Source organism: Ranitomeya imitator, chromosome 5, assembly GCF_032444005.1.
Source record: "Ranitomeya imitator isolate aRanImi1 chromosome 5, aRanImi1.pri, whole genome shotgun sequence".
Lineage (NCBI taxonomy): Eukaryota > Metazoa > Chordata > Amphibia > Anura > Dendrobatidae > Ranitomeya > Ranitomeya imitator.
Window position 1 is genome coordinate 134,497,610 of NC_091286.1, and position 17,026 is coordinate 134,514,635.

Here is a 17,026-nt window from a genome sequence, read left to right on the forward strand (position 1 = left end):
AACCTGACCGCTGTCCTGTGGGGAAACTGTTTGTTCCTGACAGATGGACTAGTAGAGTGATTTCTGAGGTTCACTGTTCCGTGTTGGCTGGTCATCCTGGCATTTTTGGTACCAAAGACTTGGTTGGTAGGTCATTTTGGTGGCCTTCTTTGTCGCATGATGTGCGTTCTTTTGTGCAGTCTTGTGGGACTTGTGCGCCGGCCAAGCCTTGTTGTTCCCGTGCTAGTGGGTTGCTTTTGCCATTGCCGGTCCCTGAGAGGCCCTGGACGCATATTTCTATGGATTTTATTTCTGATCTTCTGGTTTCCCAGAGGATGTCGGTTATCTGGGTTGTTTGTGACCGGTTCTCTTAGATGGTTCATTTGGTGCCTTTGCCTATATTGCCTTCCTCTTCGGATTTGGTTCCGTTGTTTTTTCAGCATGTGCTCTGTTTGCATGGTATTCCGGAGAATATTGTGTCCGACAGAGGTTCCCAGTTTGTTTCTAGGTTTTGGCGGGCCTTTTGTGCTAGGCTGGGCATTGATTTGTCTTTTTCTTCTGCGTTTCATCCTCAGACAAATGGTCAGACCGAGCGAACTAATCAGACTTTGGAAACTTACTTGAGATGCTTTGTGTCTGCTGATCAGGATGATTGGGTGCCTTTCTTGCCATTGGCCGAGTTTGCCCTTAATAATCGGGCTAGTTCGAGTACTTTGGTTTCACCTTTCTTTTGTAATTTTGGTTTTCATCCTCGTTTTTCTTCTGGGCAGGTTGAGCCTTCTGACTGTCCTGGTGTGGATTCTGTGGTTGACAGGTTGCAGCAGATTTGGGTTCATGTGGTGGACAATTTGGTGTTGTCTCAGGAGGAGGCTCAACGTTTTGCTAACTGTCGTCGGTGTGTTGGTTCCCGGCTTCGGGTTGAGGATCTGGTCTGGTTTTCTTCCCGTCATGTTCCTGTGAAGGTTTCTTCTCCTAAGTTTAAGCCTCGGTTTATTAGTCCTTACAGGATTTCTGAGATTATTAATCCGGTGTCTTTTCGACTGGCACTTCCGGCCTCTTTTGCGATCCATAATGTCTTCCATAGATCTTTATTGCGGAAATATGTGGAGCCCGTTGTTCCCTCTGTTGATCCTCCGGCCCCTGTGTTGGTTGATGGGGAGTTGGAATATGTTGTTGAGAAGATTTTGGATTCCTGTTTTTCGAGGTGGAAGCTTCAGTACCTTGTCAAATGGAAGGGTTATGGTCAGGAGGATAATTCTTGGGTTTTTGCCTCTGATGTCCATGCCGCTGATTTGGTTCGTGCCTTTCATCTGGCTCATCCTGATCGGCCTGGGGGCTCTGGTGAGGGTTCGGTGACCCCTCCTCAAGGAGGGGGGGTACTGTTGTGAATTCTGCTTTTGGGCTCCCTCCGGTGGTTGTAGGTGGTAATGCAGTTGTCCCTGGGCTGCAGTCCTGGACAGGTGTATCTGCTGATTGCAATTCTGACTGGGGTATTTAGGTTTGCAGGACTCATTAGTCCTTTCCAGTTGTCAATGTTTCTTGGGAAGTGTTGGACCTCTGTCTGGCTTCTCCTGCTTAGCTGCTAATTCAGCAAAGATAAGTGTCTGTTTCTTTTTCTATGGCACACAAGCTGTGTGCTTGTTTTTTGATTGTATTCCTGCTCTGAGTGTAGGAGTCTCTGAAGTTGCAGATATATGTTCCACGTCTTTAGTTAGATGGAGGAATTTTTTGTATAATCTGCTGTGGATATTTTTGGAAGGGTTTTAATACTGACCGCATGGTACTCTGTCCTATCCTTTCCTATTTTAGCTAGAGTGGCCTCTTGTGCTAAATCCTGTTTTCTGCCTGTGTGTGTCTTTCCTCTCCTACTCACAGCCAATATTTGTGGGGGGCTGCCTATCCTTTGGGGTTCTGCTCTGAGGCAAGGTAGAATTCCTATTTCCATCTATAGGGGTATTTAGTCCTCCGGCTGTGACGAGGTGTCTAGGGTTTGTTAGGTACACCCCACGGCTACTTCTAGTTGCGGTGTTAAGATCAGGATTTGCGGTCAGTATAGTTACCACCTACTCCAGTGAAAGTTTTCATGCTGCTCCAAGGTCACCGGATTATAACACATACATATTCTAGAATACCCCATGCGTTAGAATCGGGCCACCATCTAGTTAAGAACATAATTATACATCTTATTTGCTCTACCCAAGTGCATGACCTTTTACATTTATCCCCATTAAAGCTCATTTGCCATTTATCAGCCCAAGCTTCTAGTTTACATAAATCCTCCTGTAATATAAAATTGTCCTCCTTTGTATTGATTACCCTGCAGAGTTTAGTGTCATCTGCAAATATTAAAATTCTACTCTGTATGCCCCCTACAAGGTAATTAATAAATATGTTAAAAAGAAGTGGGCCCAATACTGACCCCTGTGGTACCCCACTGCTAACCGCGACCCAGTCCGAGTGTGCTCCATTAATAACCACCCTTTGTTTCCTATCCCTGAGCCAGCTCTTAACCCACTTACACATATTTTCCCCTATCCCCATTGTTCTCATTTTATGTATCAACCTTTTGTGTGGCACCTTATCAAAAGCTTTTGAAAAGCCCATATACACTACGTCAATTGTGTTCCCTTGGTCCAGTCTGGAACTTTCCTCTTCATAGAAACTGATCAGATTAGCCTGACAGGAATGGTCTCTAGTAAACCCATGTTGATATTGCGTCATGAGGTTATTCCTCTCCAGATACTCCTGTATAGTACCTCTTAGAATACCCTCCAGGATTTTACCCACAGTAGAGGTTAAGCTTACTGGCCTATAATTTCCGAGTTCAGTTTTTGTCCCCTTTTTGAATATTGGCACCACATTTGCTATACGCCAGTCCTGTGGTACAGACCCTGTTATTATGGAATCTTTTAAAGATTAAAAATAATGGTATATCAATGACAGTGCTTAATTCCTGAAGTAATCAGGGGTGTAGCCCATCTGGGCCTGGAGATTTGTCAATTTTAGTGATTTTCAGACACCGCCGTACTTCCACCTGGGTAAAGCAGGTGACATTTAACGGGGAATTTTTGTTATCACTAATCATATTGTCTGCCATGGGCTTTTTCTTGTGGAATAAGACAGAGGTTGTTTGTTCATTTGCATGGTGAGCGACATACACATTATTTTTTTTATGAGCTTGTTTAGTTTTCTGTCATGCACATCAAACTGAACATATGTACAGTATGTGTTACTACTACCTGTCTCATTTCCCTGTTATTTGTATTTAGCAGATGTCTATAGTTGGCTGTTAGATTGTTGTTATTATTATTATTATTATTATTATTATAATAATTATGAGAAAATATTCATCTCCGTATCTAGAACCCACATGGCTCATTTGGAAGAGAGCAGATCGGAGGCGTCTAGAAATAGCCGGAGTCATGGTCAGTTTGTGACTCAACTGTCTTCAAGTTTGGATATAGATATTATGGGAAAAGAAGATCCTGAAGTGATGATACTGTCCAAGGTACCAATTATAAAAACTATGAATAGATATTGAGTATTACATGTAATTACATGTTTCAAACAAATAAATATTTGCAAGATATGATCAGGTCCACTCACTGCAACAGCAATCCTCTCAGAGTACTGAAACAGAACCTATGACCAAGTTCCCTTAATATAAACTAAAGCCACCACCTTCAGTGCCTTTTTTACTGAAGTCCAACAACCTGTGTATAAGCCCCCAACTCTCAAAAAATACCATTTATAATGCTTCCATAGCGAGACAGGTGGCGTTGTGTGGATGACGTAGGACACATCATCCATATCAAACAAGGCAGGAGGATGGCGATTGCGGGGATCGAGGTGATGCCGAACAAGACCATCGTCAGCCATCGTGCCTGATTGTACCATATGATGGAATTATAAAAGGTATTTTTTTTCATATAAAGAGGGAGTTGTGGGCTTATATACAGGTTGCTGGACTACTGTAAAAGAAGCTTTAAAGGCGGTAGCTTTAGTTTACATTGGGAAAACCTGGTGACAGGTTCCCTTTAAAGAAGACTTGCCACAAAGTCAAGTAATATTTTATGGGTCTTCTCTTCTTTTTTAATGCTAATTTCTATTGTTTTTTCTAATGGGTACTCACAGAGCACTCACAGAGTAATAATGTAGAGCAGCCTGAAAAGGCTCTCCTAGAATATTCTGTAAGCAACTCCCCCATTGGTAAAGACCATAACAATTAGCTGTCACGTCTCCTGCATCTTCTTATACTTGCCTGTCCCGGCGCGCCGCTGCTGCATCTCCTGCTGGGTCTTCTTCCGGCTTCCGGTGTGTGCGTTTGTCTCTGCGCACTCCCGCTCCGTCCGCGTGCCGCTTGGTCTCCTCTCTCCTATCTTCCTCACTGGATCCTGGTTCTAGGCGCCGGCGCGTGCGCACTTCTCCTGACATTTGCGCTGTGGGCGCACGCGTACTCCCTCTGGCTGGTCCTCGCGCTCTCCGCTCCTCCCCCCTTGATCCTGGAAGGATCCTGACCCGGAAGTGCTGCGCAATTTTGCTATATCAGGTAGCCTCTCCTCCTACTCCTTGCCTGATTGTCATTTGTCCTCATTTGACCCAGGTCTCGCCATATCTTGCCCTGTCCTGTGCGTCCGCCGTACCTTGCTCTGCCCTGTGCATCCATCATACCCTGCTCTGTCCTGAGTATCCGCCATACCTTGCTCTGTCTAGTGCATCTATCTTACCCTGCCTGTTCTGTGTTACCGTCATACTCTGTTTGCCCTGTGTCTTCGTTTTTGCCATGTCAGCGTCTTCTCCGCTCTGACTTTCTGTCCCCGAGTATCAGCTTCTGCGGCAATAGTCTCCCTCGGGTCTGCCCCTAACTCTCCCTGTATCGGGAGTGGTCCACCTGGTTAGCTCATCCTGGGGAGGTTCGTTGTCGCGGTACTGAGGGTTCACTTTAGGAGGTTTTGAAGACCTGACCCCGTGACAGTAGAATCAGGCCATGGACCCGGCTGGTACTCCGTCTCCCACCCAGAAAGAACTTCTATTTTTACGGGAGAATCAGACAAGAATTATGTCCTTCCTGAAGACCATGGAGTCCCGTTTATCGGCCCTTCAGACCTCTGATCCTGGGAGCGCTGCTCAGCTGGCCGGTCTCCAACAGGAGCTTGCTCAGTAGCCTGATACCCAGGCTCACATTCTGAATTATATGGCATCGGTGGATGATCGCCTGCTTGCCCTCCAGTCTGCCGCCTCTGTCTCGCCCCAGGCTACTACTCCTCACCCTTTGCCCCGTTTGGCGAAGCCGCCACGTTACAGCGGAGACCCCAAGTTGTGCAGAGGGTTTATTAATCAGTGTTAACAACATTTTGAGTTGCTGCCTCAGCAGTATCCCACTGACCGAGCGAAAGTGGGTTTTGTTGTGTCTCATTTAGAGGGAGAGGCCTTAGCCTGGATGCATCCTCTCTGGGAGCGTCATGATCCTATAGTCTCTCAGCTTTCCACCTTTCTCGATACATTCCGCAAGGTATTCGATGAGCCTGGTCATCTGGCCTCTGCTATGGAATCACTCTTTAATCTTCACCAGGGTTCACTCTCTGTGGGCCAATACGCCATTCAGTTCCGCACCCTGTCTTCCGAGTTAAGTTGGAACAATGAGGCTTTGGTGGGAGCTTTTTGGCGTGGTCTCTTGTCCCGGATCAAGGACGAGCTGGCTTGCCGGGATACTCCGACTTCCTTAGGGGACCTGATCTCCTTGGTGACCCGTATTGACTTACGCTTTCAGGAGCGCTCTCGTGAAACTGCTAGGGAGAGAAAATCTCCTCGTGTTCCTCCGGCTACCTCTAGTTCCTCTCATTTTAGTCCTATGTCTTCCCCGGCTGTTCCTGCTCTGGAACCCATGCAGGTGGACCGACTTAAGCCTGTAGAGCAGCGTCGTAAAGAGAGACTCACTCAATGGCTATGTTTTTACTGCGGCAGTGCTTCCCATTTCCTGCGTTCTTGTCCCCTGAGGCCGGGAAACGCCTTCGCCTAGGACAGGTAAGAGAGGACTTCCTAGGTGATTCTGATTCCTCTCCACCTATGACTCTTTCTGTTCTTTTGCATTTAGGTTCTAAGCGTTTCTCTGAAGTAGCTTATATTGATTCAGGTTCAGCCGGAAATTTCATTCAGCTCGAAGGCTGTGAGAAGATTTCGGATTCCTGTCAGGTCCCTGTAGACTCCTCGGCAGATTGCTTCGGTCAACGGTCAACCCCTGCAGGAGTCTGTTACAGGAGTCTGTTACTCAGGTTACCGAAGAACTGGAATTACAGATCAGAGTTCGACATCGAGAGAGAATTGTCTTCTATGTACTACCCTCCTTGTCTCATGCTATTCTTCTCGGTCTCCCTTGGCTGAGGAAGCACGAGCCTACTCTCGACTGGTGGTCAGTGGACATTCTTCGTTGGGGACATCTCTGCCAAAATCAGTGCTTGCTTCCCATCCAGTTTAAAACCTCTCCTCAATCAACATCTGTGTCTCCAGATTTACCATCTGCCTATGTGGCCTTTGCTGACATCTTCAACAAGAGAGAGGCAGAGACCCTTCCTCCGCATCGTCCATATGATTGCCCGATCGACCTTGTTCCAGGTTACACTCCACCTAGAGGCCGGATCTACCCTCTGTCCACTGCTGAGACCCAGGCTATGACCGAGTATGTTCAAGAGAACTTAGCCAAAGGGTTTATTCGAAAATCCTCTTCTCCCACTGGTGCAGAGTTCTTTTTCGTCAAAAAGAAAGATGGTGCACTTTGTTCTTGCATCGACTACCGAGGTTTCAATAATATCACGATTAAGAACAAGTACCCACTTCCTCTCATTCCAGAACTATTTGACCGTCTCCATGGTGCGCATATCTTCACTAAATTGGATCTCCGTGGGGCCTACAATCTCATCCGTATTTGACCCGGAGATGAGTGGAAAACCACATCCAACACCCAGGATGGTCATTACGAGTACTTGGTTATGCCCTTTGGTCTGTGCAACGCCCCCGCTGTTTTCCAGGAGTTCATGAACGATGTGTACCGGGATCTACTTTAGTCTAGCGTGGTGGTGTACTTGGACGATATTCTTATATTCTCTCTAGCTCTTCTGACCCACAGAACAGACGTCCGTCAAGTCCTCTTACGTCTTAGAGAGAATCGTCTGTATGCCAAGCTAGAGAAGTGCTCCTTTGAACAGTCGTCCCTACCATTCTTAGGATACATCATATCTTACTCTGGTCTTCATATGGATCCGGAAAAAGTGTCCGCCGTGCTGAACTGGCCGCATCCTCAAGGCGTCAAGGCGATCCAACGATTCCTTGGATTTGCCAATTACTACCGGCAGTTCATCCCACACTTTTCTACCCTGTCCGGCTCCATCTCCGCTTTGATCCGCAAGGGAGCTAACCCTCATTCCTGGTCCCCGGAGGCCGAAAACGCCTTCCAGTCTTTGAAACAAGCCTTTCCTACAGCTTCCGTACTCCATCGTCCAGAGATAAGCAAACCCTTCATTTTGGAGGTGGATGCTTCTGCAATCGGAGCCGAAGCAGTTCTTTCTCAGAAGTCTTCCTCCAGTTGGCTTGTCACCTGCAGCTTCTTCTCTAAGACCTTCTCTGCGGCTGAGAGGAACTATACCATTGGTGACAGAGAGTTGCTGGCTATCAAATTGACATTGGAGGAGTGGCGGTATTTGTTGGAAGGAGCTGTCCATCCTTTTAAGATCTACACTGACCACAAGAATCTGGCATACATCCGCTTTGCACAGAGACTGAATCCTCGGCAAGCCAGTTGGTCGCTGTTCTTTGCCCGATTTGATTTTGAGTTACACTTCCGCCCTGGCAATAAGAATTTCAAAGCCGACGCCCTATCCAGATCCTTTCTGACAGCCGATGTTGAGGAGAAACCTTCACATATCGTGGATCCAAGTAAGGTCATCTTGGTTGCTCCCGTTACCTTGATTTCGTTGCCTTCGGGTAAGACTTTTGTTCAAGAGCGCAACAGGAAGCAAGTTTTACGTTGGGGTCATGCTTCCAAGCTGGCAGGTCATGTCGGTTTTAAGAAAACCCTTTCAAATGTGTTGCGGTACTACTGTTGGCCATCTCTTTCTCAAGACACCCGAAGCTTCGTCGCTTCCTGCCCGTCCTGTGCTAAGAACAAAGTTCCTAGACATTTACCCTCTGGTCTATTGCATCCGCTTCCAGTTCCCTCGTCTCCTTGGCGACACCTTGCAATGGACTTTATTACTGATCTGCCTCGGTCCTCTGGTCATACAGTTATCTTTGTAGTCGTGGATCGATTTTCCAAGATGGCTCATTTCTTTCCTCTTCCAGGTTTACCTTCTGCTCCCGAATTGGCTAAGATCTTCATCACTCATGTTTTTCGAATTTACGGCTTTCCTCAGCACATAGTTTCGGACAGAGGAGTTCAATTCACCTCGGGCTTCTGGCGTGCATTATGCAAACTAATGGACGTGACTTTGGACTTCTCCTCTGCCTACCACCCTCAAACTAATGGTCAGGCAGAACGCACAAATCAAATCCTGGTCACCTACCTTCGTCATTTGTCAAACGTTCATCAAAACGACTGGTCTAGTCTACTTCCTTGGGCCGAGTTTGCATACAACAGCCACACTAATGAATCATCTTCCAAGTCTCCTTTCTTTGTCGTCTACGGGCAACATCCAGGTGTAGCGCTGCCAGTACTCCTTGCCTCGGATGTGCCGGCGGCCGACCTTCTGTCCGAGGAGTTTTCTAGGGTCTGGCAGGAGACCAAAACTGCACTTGAACGAGCTGGAGACAAAATTAAAAAACATGCCGACAAGAGGCATCTGGATTCTCCGTCTTTTCAACCTGGTGATAAAGTGTGGTTATCTTCCAAGTTTATTCGGCTTAAGATCCCTTCATATAAGTTAGGTTCACGGCATATCGGTCCATTTGAGGTGTTAGCGCGCATTAATGATGTTGTTTACAAGTTAAGGTTTCCCGCTTCGCATTCCAAATTCATTTCACGTCTCTCTACTCAAGCCAGTCGTATTCAACCAATTTCACCCTACCACTGGTCAGTCGCCTGTACCCATTTCCGCACAAGATGTCTTTGAAGTTAAGGACATACTGGCTATGAAGAGATCTCGAGGTAGGACCCTCTTTTTAATTCATTGGAAGGGCTTTGGTCCTGAGGAGAGATCTTGGGAACCTCGGGAGAACATCCAGGCTCCTCGAATTCTTGCTAAGTTTCTTTCTAAGCTTAGGAGGGAGGGGCGTAAGGAGGGGGGTACTGTCACGTCTTCTGCATCTTCTTATACTTACCTGTCCCGGCGCCGCTGCTGCAGCTCCTGCTGGGTCTTCTTCCGGCTTCCGGTGTGCGCGTTCGTCTCTGCCTGGTCTCCTCTCTCCTGTCTTCCTCACTGGATCCTGGTTCTAGGCGCCGGCACGTGTGCACTTCTCCTGACATCTGCACTGTCGGCGCATGCGTACTCCCTCTGGCTGGTCCTCGCGCTCTCCGCTCCTACCTTCTGATCCTGGAAGGATCCTGACCCGGAAGTGCTGTGCAACTTTGCTATATCAGTAGCCTCTCCTCCTACTCCTTGCCTGATTGTCATTTGTCCTCATTTGACCCAGGTCTCACCATATCTTGCTCTGTCCTGTGCGTCCGCCGTACCTTGCTTTGCCCTGTGCGTCCGTCATACCCTGCTCTGTCCTGAGTGTCCACCATACCTTGCTCTGTCTAGTGCATCTATCTTACCCTGCCTGTTTTGTGTTACCGTCATACCCTGTTTGCCCTGTGTCTCCGTTTTTGCCATGTCAACGTCTTCTCCGCTCCGACTTTCTGTCCCCGAGTATCAGCTTCCACGGCAATAGTCTCCCTCGGGTCTGCCCCTAACGCTCCCTGTATTGGGGGTGGTCCACCTGGTTAGCTCATCCTGGGGAGGTTCGTTGTCGCGGTACTGAGGGTTCACTTTAGGAGGTTTTGAAGACCTGACCCCGTGACATTAGCACTAAATAATAAGGTCCATATCTCTAGGATCATATAGCGGACTTAGAAAAAAGAAAGGGAATGCTCAGTGGAGCAGTAGACATAAATAAGAGCAATATCTGGCCACTTTTGACCTGGTGACAAGTCATCTTTAAAGTGCATTTTATTTTTTGATGACTTTTTGAGCAAATATGGGGTATAAACATTAAGGCATTCTGAATTTCTGAATAATTAACTACGGTATTTGCATAATCTAATTTGCAAACTCACAAAACCAAAACAAATCACATGTAATATGTGGCATCTAAGTATGAAAATCAGAGTGAGAAATAATAGAATAAAAATTAAAAAGTAGTAGTACACAAAGAGGCAGCATCAGTGGTAATGAACATGGGATGGGTGTACATATTGTTCATTTTCTTTTTCAGGTTTACCATATTTGGATGCCACATTTTGTCACTAGATGAGTGTTATTGTTTGTTCTTATAGCTTTCTTACTCTATGGTATGATATTATATCTGTATTTATATGTTTTCATACTTGCATCCAGAGGAAAAGTAATGGACTTAAAGGAAACCTGTCACCTCATTTTGCAGCTATAAGATTCCATCACCGCCTTTGGGGGCTTATCTACAGCATTCTGTAATGCTGTGGATAAGCCCCCGGATAAGCCCCCAGTCCGACCTGAAAGAGAAGAAAAACAAGTTTTATTATACTCACCTGGGGCGGTCCCGTCTGATGGATGTCGCAGGCCCCGGGTTCGGAGATGTCGTCATCCTGCTTGCTTCATGCCGTGCTCCTGTGCAGGCATACTGATCTGCCCTGTTGAGTACTGCAGTGCACAGGTGCTGGGAAAGGTCAGAGAGGCCCAGCGCCTGCGCACTGCAGTACTTTGCTCTGCCGTCAACAGGGCAGATAAGTACGCCTGCGCAGGAGTGTGTCACGAAGCAAGGAGGATGACAACATCGCACGAAGATGGGAGGCGCTGGATCCGGGACCTGCGACCGCCCCTGGGTGAGTATAATAAAACTTGTTTTTCTTCTCTTTCAGGTCGGACCTGGGGCTTATCTACAGCATTACAGAATGCTGTAGATAAACCCCGAAAGGCAGTGGCCGCATCTTATAGCGGCAAAGCGAGGTGACAGGTTCTATTTAAAGGGAACCTGTCACAATGAAAATGCAGTGAATCTGCAGGTACCATGTTATAGAGCAGGAGTAGCTGAGGACATTGGTATATAGTTTTGTGAATATAGATTCCGTATAACCATTGGCTTATTCATTTAACCCCCTAGTGACAGAGCCAATTAGGTACCGTATACTGTATACTCGAGTATAAGCTGACTCGAGTATAAGCCGAGGCACCTAATTTTGCCATGGAAAACTGGGTAAGCTTATTGACTCGAGTATAAGCTGGGTATGCATTGTCCTCTCATCCCTGTCCTGCTATGCATGGCTCCCTCGTCCTGTCCTGGTATGTGGCTCCCCCTGTCCTGTCCTGCTATGCATGGCTTCCCCATCTTGTCCTGTTATGTGTCGCTCATCCGTTTTTTCCTGGTATGTGTGGCTCCCCAGTTTTGTCCTGTTATGTTTTGTCCTGTTATGTGTGGCTTCTCAGTTTTGTCCTGGTATGTGGCTCCCCTGTTTTTTCTTGGTATGTGTAGCAAACCCATCCTGTCCTGGTATGTGTGGCTCCCCCTGTTGTATGCATGGCTCCACAGTCCCCCGTGGCTCCACGGTCCTGCATAGCTCCCACGGTCCCGCATGGCTCCCACGGTCCCACATGCCTCCTCCCCATCCTATTTACCCTACTCGCACGTGCCTACATCTCTGTCCCAGGGGCAGCAGCTCTTCCTTGTTCCTGTGCTCAGCGGTCACGTTGTACCGCTCATTAAGGTAATGAATATGCGCTCCATGCCTATGGGAATGGAGACGCGTGCATATTCATTACCTTAATGAGCAGTACCAACTGATCACTGAGCACAGGAACAGGAAGAGCTGCCGGCGCCGGGACAGAGATGCAGGAACTGAGATGTAGCGACGAAGGGTGAGATGTCTTCTGGAAGCCGGCGGCTGCCACTGTCCTGCAGCCAAATGGCTCCCCACTCCCCCTCTGACTTTCTGAACAATGACCCTGTATAAGCCGAGGGGGGGGGGGATTTTCAGCACAAAAAAATGTGCTGAAAATCTCGGCTCATACACAAGTATATACGGTAATTAATGACTAAGCCAATTTTTACAATTCTGACCACTGTCACTTTATGAAGTCATAGCTAAGGAACGCTTCAACTGTTTCTGAAACTGATTTTTCGTGACATATTGTGCTTCATGTTAGTTTTAAAATTTATATATTTATGAAAAAAGTGGAAATTCGGCAAAATTTTTGAAAATGTTGCAATTTTCAAACTTTTAATTTTTGTATCCTTAAATCAGAGAGTTATTTCACACAAAATAGTTAATAAGTAACATTTCCCACATGTCTACTTTACATCAGCACAATTTTGGAAACATATTTTTTTTTGTTAGGACGCTATAAGGGTTAAAATTTGACCAGTGATTTCTCATTTTTCCAACAAAATTTACAAAACTATTTTTTTAGGGACCACCTCACATTTGAAGCGGGTTTGAGGGCTCAATATAACAGAAAATACCCAAACATGACACCATTCTAAAAACTGCATCCCTCAAGGTGCACAAAGCCACATTCAAGAAGTTTATTAACCCTTCAGGTGCATTTCAATAAATATAAGGGAAGGAAAAAAAATAACATTTTACTTTTTTCACAAAAAATTTACTTTGGAACCAAATTTTTTTTATTTTCACAAGGGTATCAGGAGAAAATGGACCACAAAATATGTTGAGAAATTTCTCATGAGTATGCCAATACTCTGTGGGGGAAAGCCACTGTTTGGGTGCATGGCAGGGCTCAGAAGGGAGAGAGCACCGTTTGACTTTTTGATCGCAAAATTGGCTGGAATCAATGGCGATGCCATGTTTCATTTGGAGACCCCCTGATGTACCTAAACAGTGGAACCCCCAATTCTAACTCCATTCCTAACCCCAACACACCCCTATCCCTAATCCCCAACACACCCCTATCCCTATCCCTAATCCCTAACACACCCCTAACCCTAATCCCAACCCTAACCATAATCCCAACCCTAACCACAACCATAACCCTAGCCAAACCCTAGCTTTAGCCCAACCCTAACTTTAGTACAACACTAACTTTAGCTCAACCCTTACTTTAGCCCAACCCTAACCCTAGTCCCAACTCTAACCCTAGCCCCAACCCTAATTTTAGCCCAGCCCTAACCCTGGCCCCAACCCTAACCCTAGCCCCACCCTAACTTTAGCCCAACCCTAACCCTAGCCTCAATCCTAACCCTAGCCCAACCCTAATGCTAACTTTAGCCCAACCCTAACTTTAGCCCAACCCTAACCCTAATGGAAAAATGGAAATAAATATATTTTTTATTGTATTATTTTTTACTTAACTAGGGGGGTGATAAAGGGGGTTTTGATTTAGTTTTTTAAATATTGATCACTGTAATAGGGTAAATCACAGTGATCAAAATTAACCAATAGGAAAAATTTCCTATTGTTGCCGGGTGTCGGTGGGCAGAACTCGGCAGGCGCACTGCGCATGCGCCCTCCATTTTCTTCCCAGAAGAAGACACTGTTGGCTGGGAAACTTCACGAGGGGATGCAGGGACACTAGAGGTACCGGAGGGGTATCGGGGGACCCCATTTTTCTCTCCTCTGATGTGCGATCACAGCAGAGGAGAGAGAGATTAAATGGGCAATTGACTTTTTTTTTTGCGGTCGCCATTATTATCGGAACACTGGGGTTGGTAAAAACCGACCCGAATCATTTCTCTGGAGTCTCGGCTACCCCTGGTAGCCAAGACCCTGGAAAAATTCTGACGCTGGGGGGCGCTATACACTTATTTTTCAGCGCTGTTAAAAAGCGGCACTGAGGAATAAGGACCCTTAACTGCCGCCGTTTAAAGGCATATCGGCTGTCATTATGAGGTTAAACCTCTGCTGTTTCTGGGATTTTCGGTCCAGTGGGCGGTCCTATCAGTGATTGACAGCTCTCTCTGTATACACATTTAGACCGGCGTCACACTTGCGAGTTTTACGGACGTAAGAGCACAGAAACTACGTCCGTAAAACTCGCAAAAAATACGGCACAATTATTCTCTATGCCCCTGCTCCTATCTGCCGTATTAAACTGATCAGTATTATACGGCTTTCTACGGCTGTAGAAAATCGCAGCATGCTGCGTTTGTCACCGTATTGCGCAAATAAAACGTCAATGAAAGTCTATGGAAGCCCCAAAAATACGGATTACACACGGACCAGCAGTGTGACTTGCGAGAAATACGCAGCGATGTTAGCGAGAAAAGCCGGCAATTCAGTGCGGTGTACAGTAAAATCACACTGACAGGTTACAATAGAATAGGTAGAATAAATGTGTACACATAGAATAGGTATATATATATATATATGTCAGTGAGACACATAATGGCGGAAAAAATTGGCGTGGGCTCCCGCACAATTTTCTCCGCCAGAGTAGTAAAGCCAGTGGCTGAGGGCAGATATTAATAGCCTGGAGAGGGTCCACGGTTATTGCCCCCCCCAGGCTAAAAACATCTGCCCCCAGCCACCCCAGAAAAGGCACATCTGGAAGATGCGCCTATTCTGGCACTTAGTCACTCTCTTCCCATTCCCGTGTAGCGGTGGGATATGGGGTAATGAAGGGTTAATGCCACCTTGCTATTGTAAGGTGACATTAAGCCAAATTAATAATGGAGAGGCGTCAATTATGACACTTATCCATTATTAATCCAATACTAGTAAAGGGTAAAAAAAACACAAACACATTATTAAAAATTATTTTAATGAAATAAAAACAAAGGTTGTTGTATTATTTTATTTAACGCCCAATCCAATCACTGAAGACCCTCGTTCTGTAACAAAAAAAACATAATAAACCAACAATATCCTTACCTTCCGCAGATCTGTAAAGTCCAACGATGTAAATCCATCTGAAGGGGTTAAAATATTTTGCAGACACGAGCTTTGCTAATGCAACGTTGCTCATGTCTGCAATACCCCGGAGAATGTAGGTAAAGTAGGTCATTGACCTATATTTACCTGCATTTGCGGTGAGGCGCCCTCTGCTGGCTGTTCCTAGATCGTGGGAACTTTCCTAGAAAGCTCCCTGGCTCGAGTTCATATGAGGACAACCAGCAGAAGGCGCCTCTTATGAACTCGAGCCAGGGAGCTTTCTAGGAAAGTTCCCACGATCTAGGAACAACCAGCAGAGGGCGCCTCACCGCAAATGCAGGTAAATATAGGTCAATGACCTACTTTACCTACATTCTCCGGGGTATTGCAGACATGAGCAACGTTGCATTAGCAAAGCTCGTGTCTGCAAAATATTTTAACCCCTTCAGATGGATTTACATCGTTGGACTTTACAGATCTGCGGAAGGTATGGATATTGTTGTTTTAGTATGTTTTTTTTGTTACAGAACGAGGGTCTTCAGTGATTGGATTGGGCGTTAAATAAAATAATACAACAACCTTTGTTTTTATTTCATTAAAATAATTTTTAATAATGTGTTTGTATTTTTTTAACCCTTTACTAGTATTGGATTAATAATGGATAGGTGTCATAATTGACGCCTCTCCATTATTAATTTGGCTTAAAGGGACACTGTCACCTGAATTTGGAGGGAACAATCTTCAGCCATGGAGGCGGGGTTTTTGGGTGTTTGATTCACCCTTTCCTTACCCGCTGGCTGCATGCTGGCTGCAATAATGGATTGAAGTTCATTCTCTGTCCTCCGTAGTACATGCCTGCACCAGGCAATCTTGCACAGCGCAGGCGTGTACTATGGAGGACAGAGAATGAACTTCAATCCAATATTGCAGCCAGCATGCAGCCAGCGGGCAAGGAAAGGGTGAATCAAACACCCAAAAACCCCGCCTCCATGGCTGAACATTGTTCCCTCCAAATTCAGGTGACAGTGTCCCTTTAATGTCACCTTACAATAGCAAGGTGGCATTAACCCTTCATTACCCCATATCCCACCGCTACACGGGAATGGGAAGAGAGTGGCCAAGTGCCAGAATAGGCGCATCTTTCAGATGTGCCTTTTCTGGGGTGGCTGGGGGCAGATGTTTTTAGCCTGGGGGGCCAATAACCGTGGACCCTCTCCAGGCTATTAATATCTGCCCTCAGTCACTGGCTTTACTACTCTGGCGGAGAAAATTGTGCGGGAGCCCACGACAATTTTTTCCGCCATTTAACCCCTTAATTTACTAGCTAGAAAGGCCAAATTTTGCATAGACACACTACTAACATTAGTAGTGTGGAATATGCAAAAAAATGGTGATATGACATGGTTTACTGTATGTAAACCATGTCACAAATCATGTCGGGTTTTAGGAAGGAGAAAGCAAAAGCCGGTAATTGAATTACCGGCTCTCTGCTATATCGAGTTGTATGAAGTAATAATATATATACATATATGTGTCTACTGACATATATATATATATATACAGTGGGGCAAAAAAGTATTTAGTCAGTCAGCAATAGTGCAAGTTCCACCACTTAAAAAGATGAGAGGCGTCTGTAATTTACATCATAGGTAGACCTCAACTATGGGAGACAAACTGAGAAAAAAAAATCCAGAAAATCACATTGTCTGTTTTTTTTAACATTTTATTTGCATATTATGGTGGAAAATAAGTATTTGGTCAGAAACAAAATTTCATCTCAATACTTTGTAATATATCCTTTGTTGGCAATGACAGAGGTCAAACGTTTTCTGTAAGTCTTCACAAGGTTGCCACACACTGTTGTTGGTATGTTGGCCCATTCCTCCATGCAGATCTCCTCTAGAGCAGTGATGTTTTTGGCTTTTCGCTTGGCAACACGGACTTTCAACTCCCTCCAAAGGTTTTCTATAGGGTTGAGATCTGGAGACTGGCTAGGCCACTCCAGGACCTTGAAATGCTTCTTACAAAGCCACTCCTTCGTTGCCCTGGCGGTGTGCT

General features: G+C 45.8%; 1 protein-coding gene across 2 annotated transcripts in view; it reads left to right on the forward strand.

The window, feature by feature from the left end:
- CCDC170 (coiled-coil domain containing 170) overlaps positions 1-17,026 on the forward strand; it is a 253,403-nt gene that overhangs the window by 88,989 nt on the left and 147,388 nt on the right. For both annotated transcript variants that reach the window (XM_069769173.1, XM_069769172.1), the window contains one exon: positions 3,343-3,487. In XM_069769173.1, the coding sequence (XP_069625274.1) occupies positions 3,343-3,487 (145 nt within the window). The remainder of the gene's footprint in view (positions 1-3,342; positions 3,488-17,026) is intronic.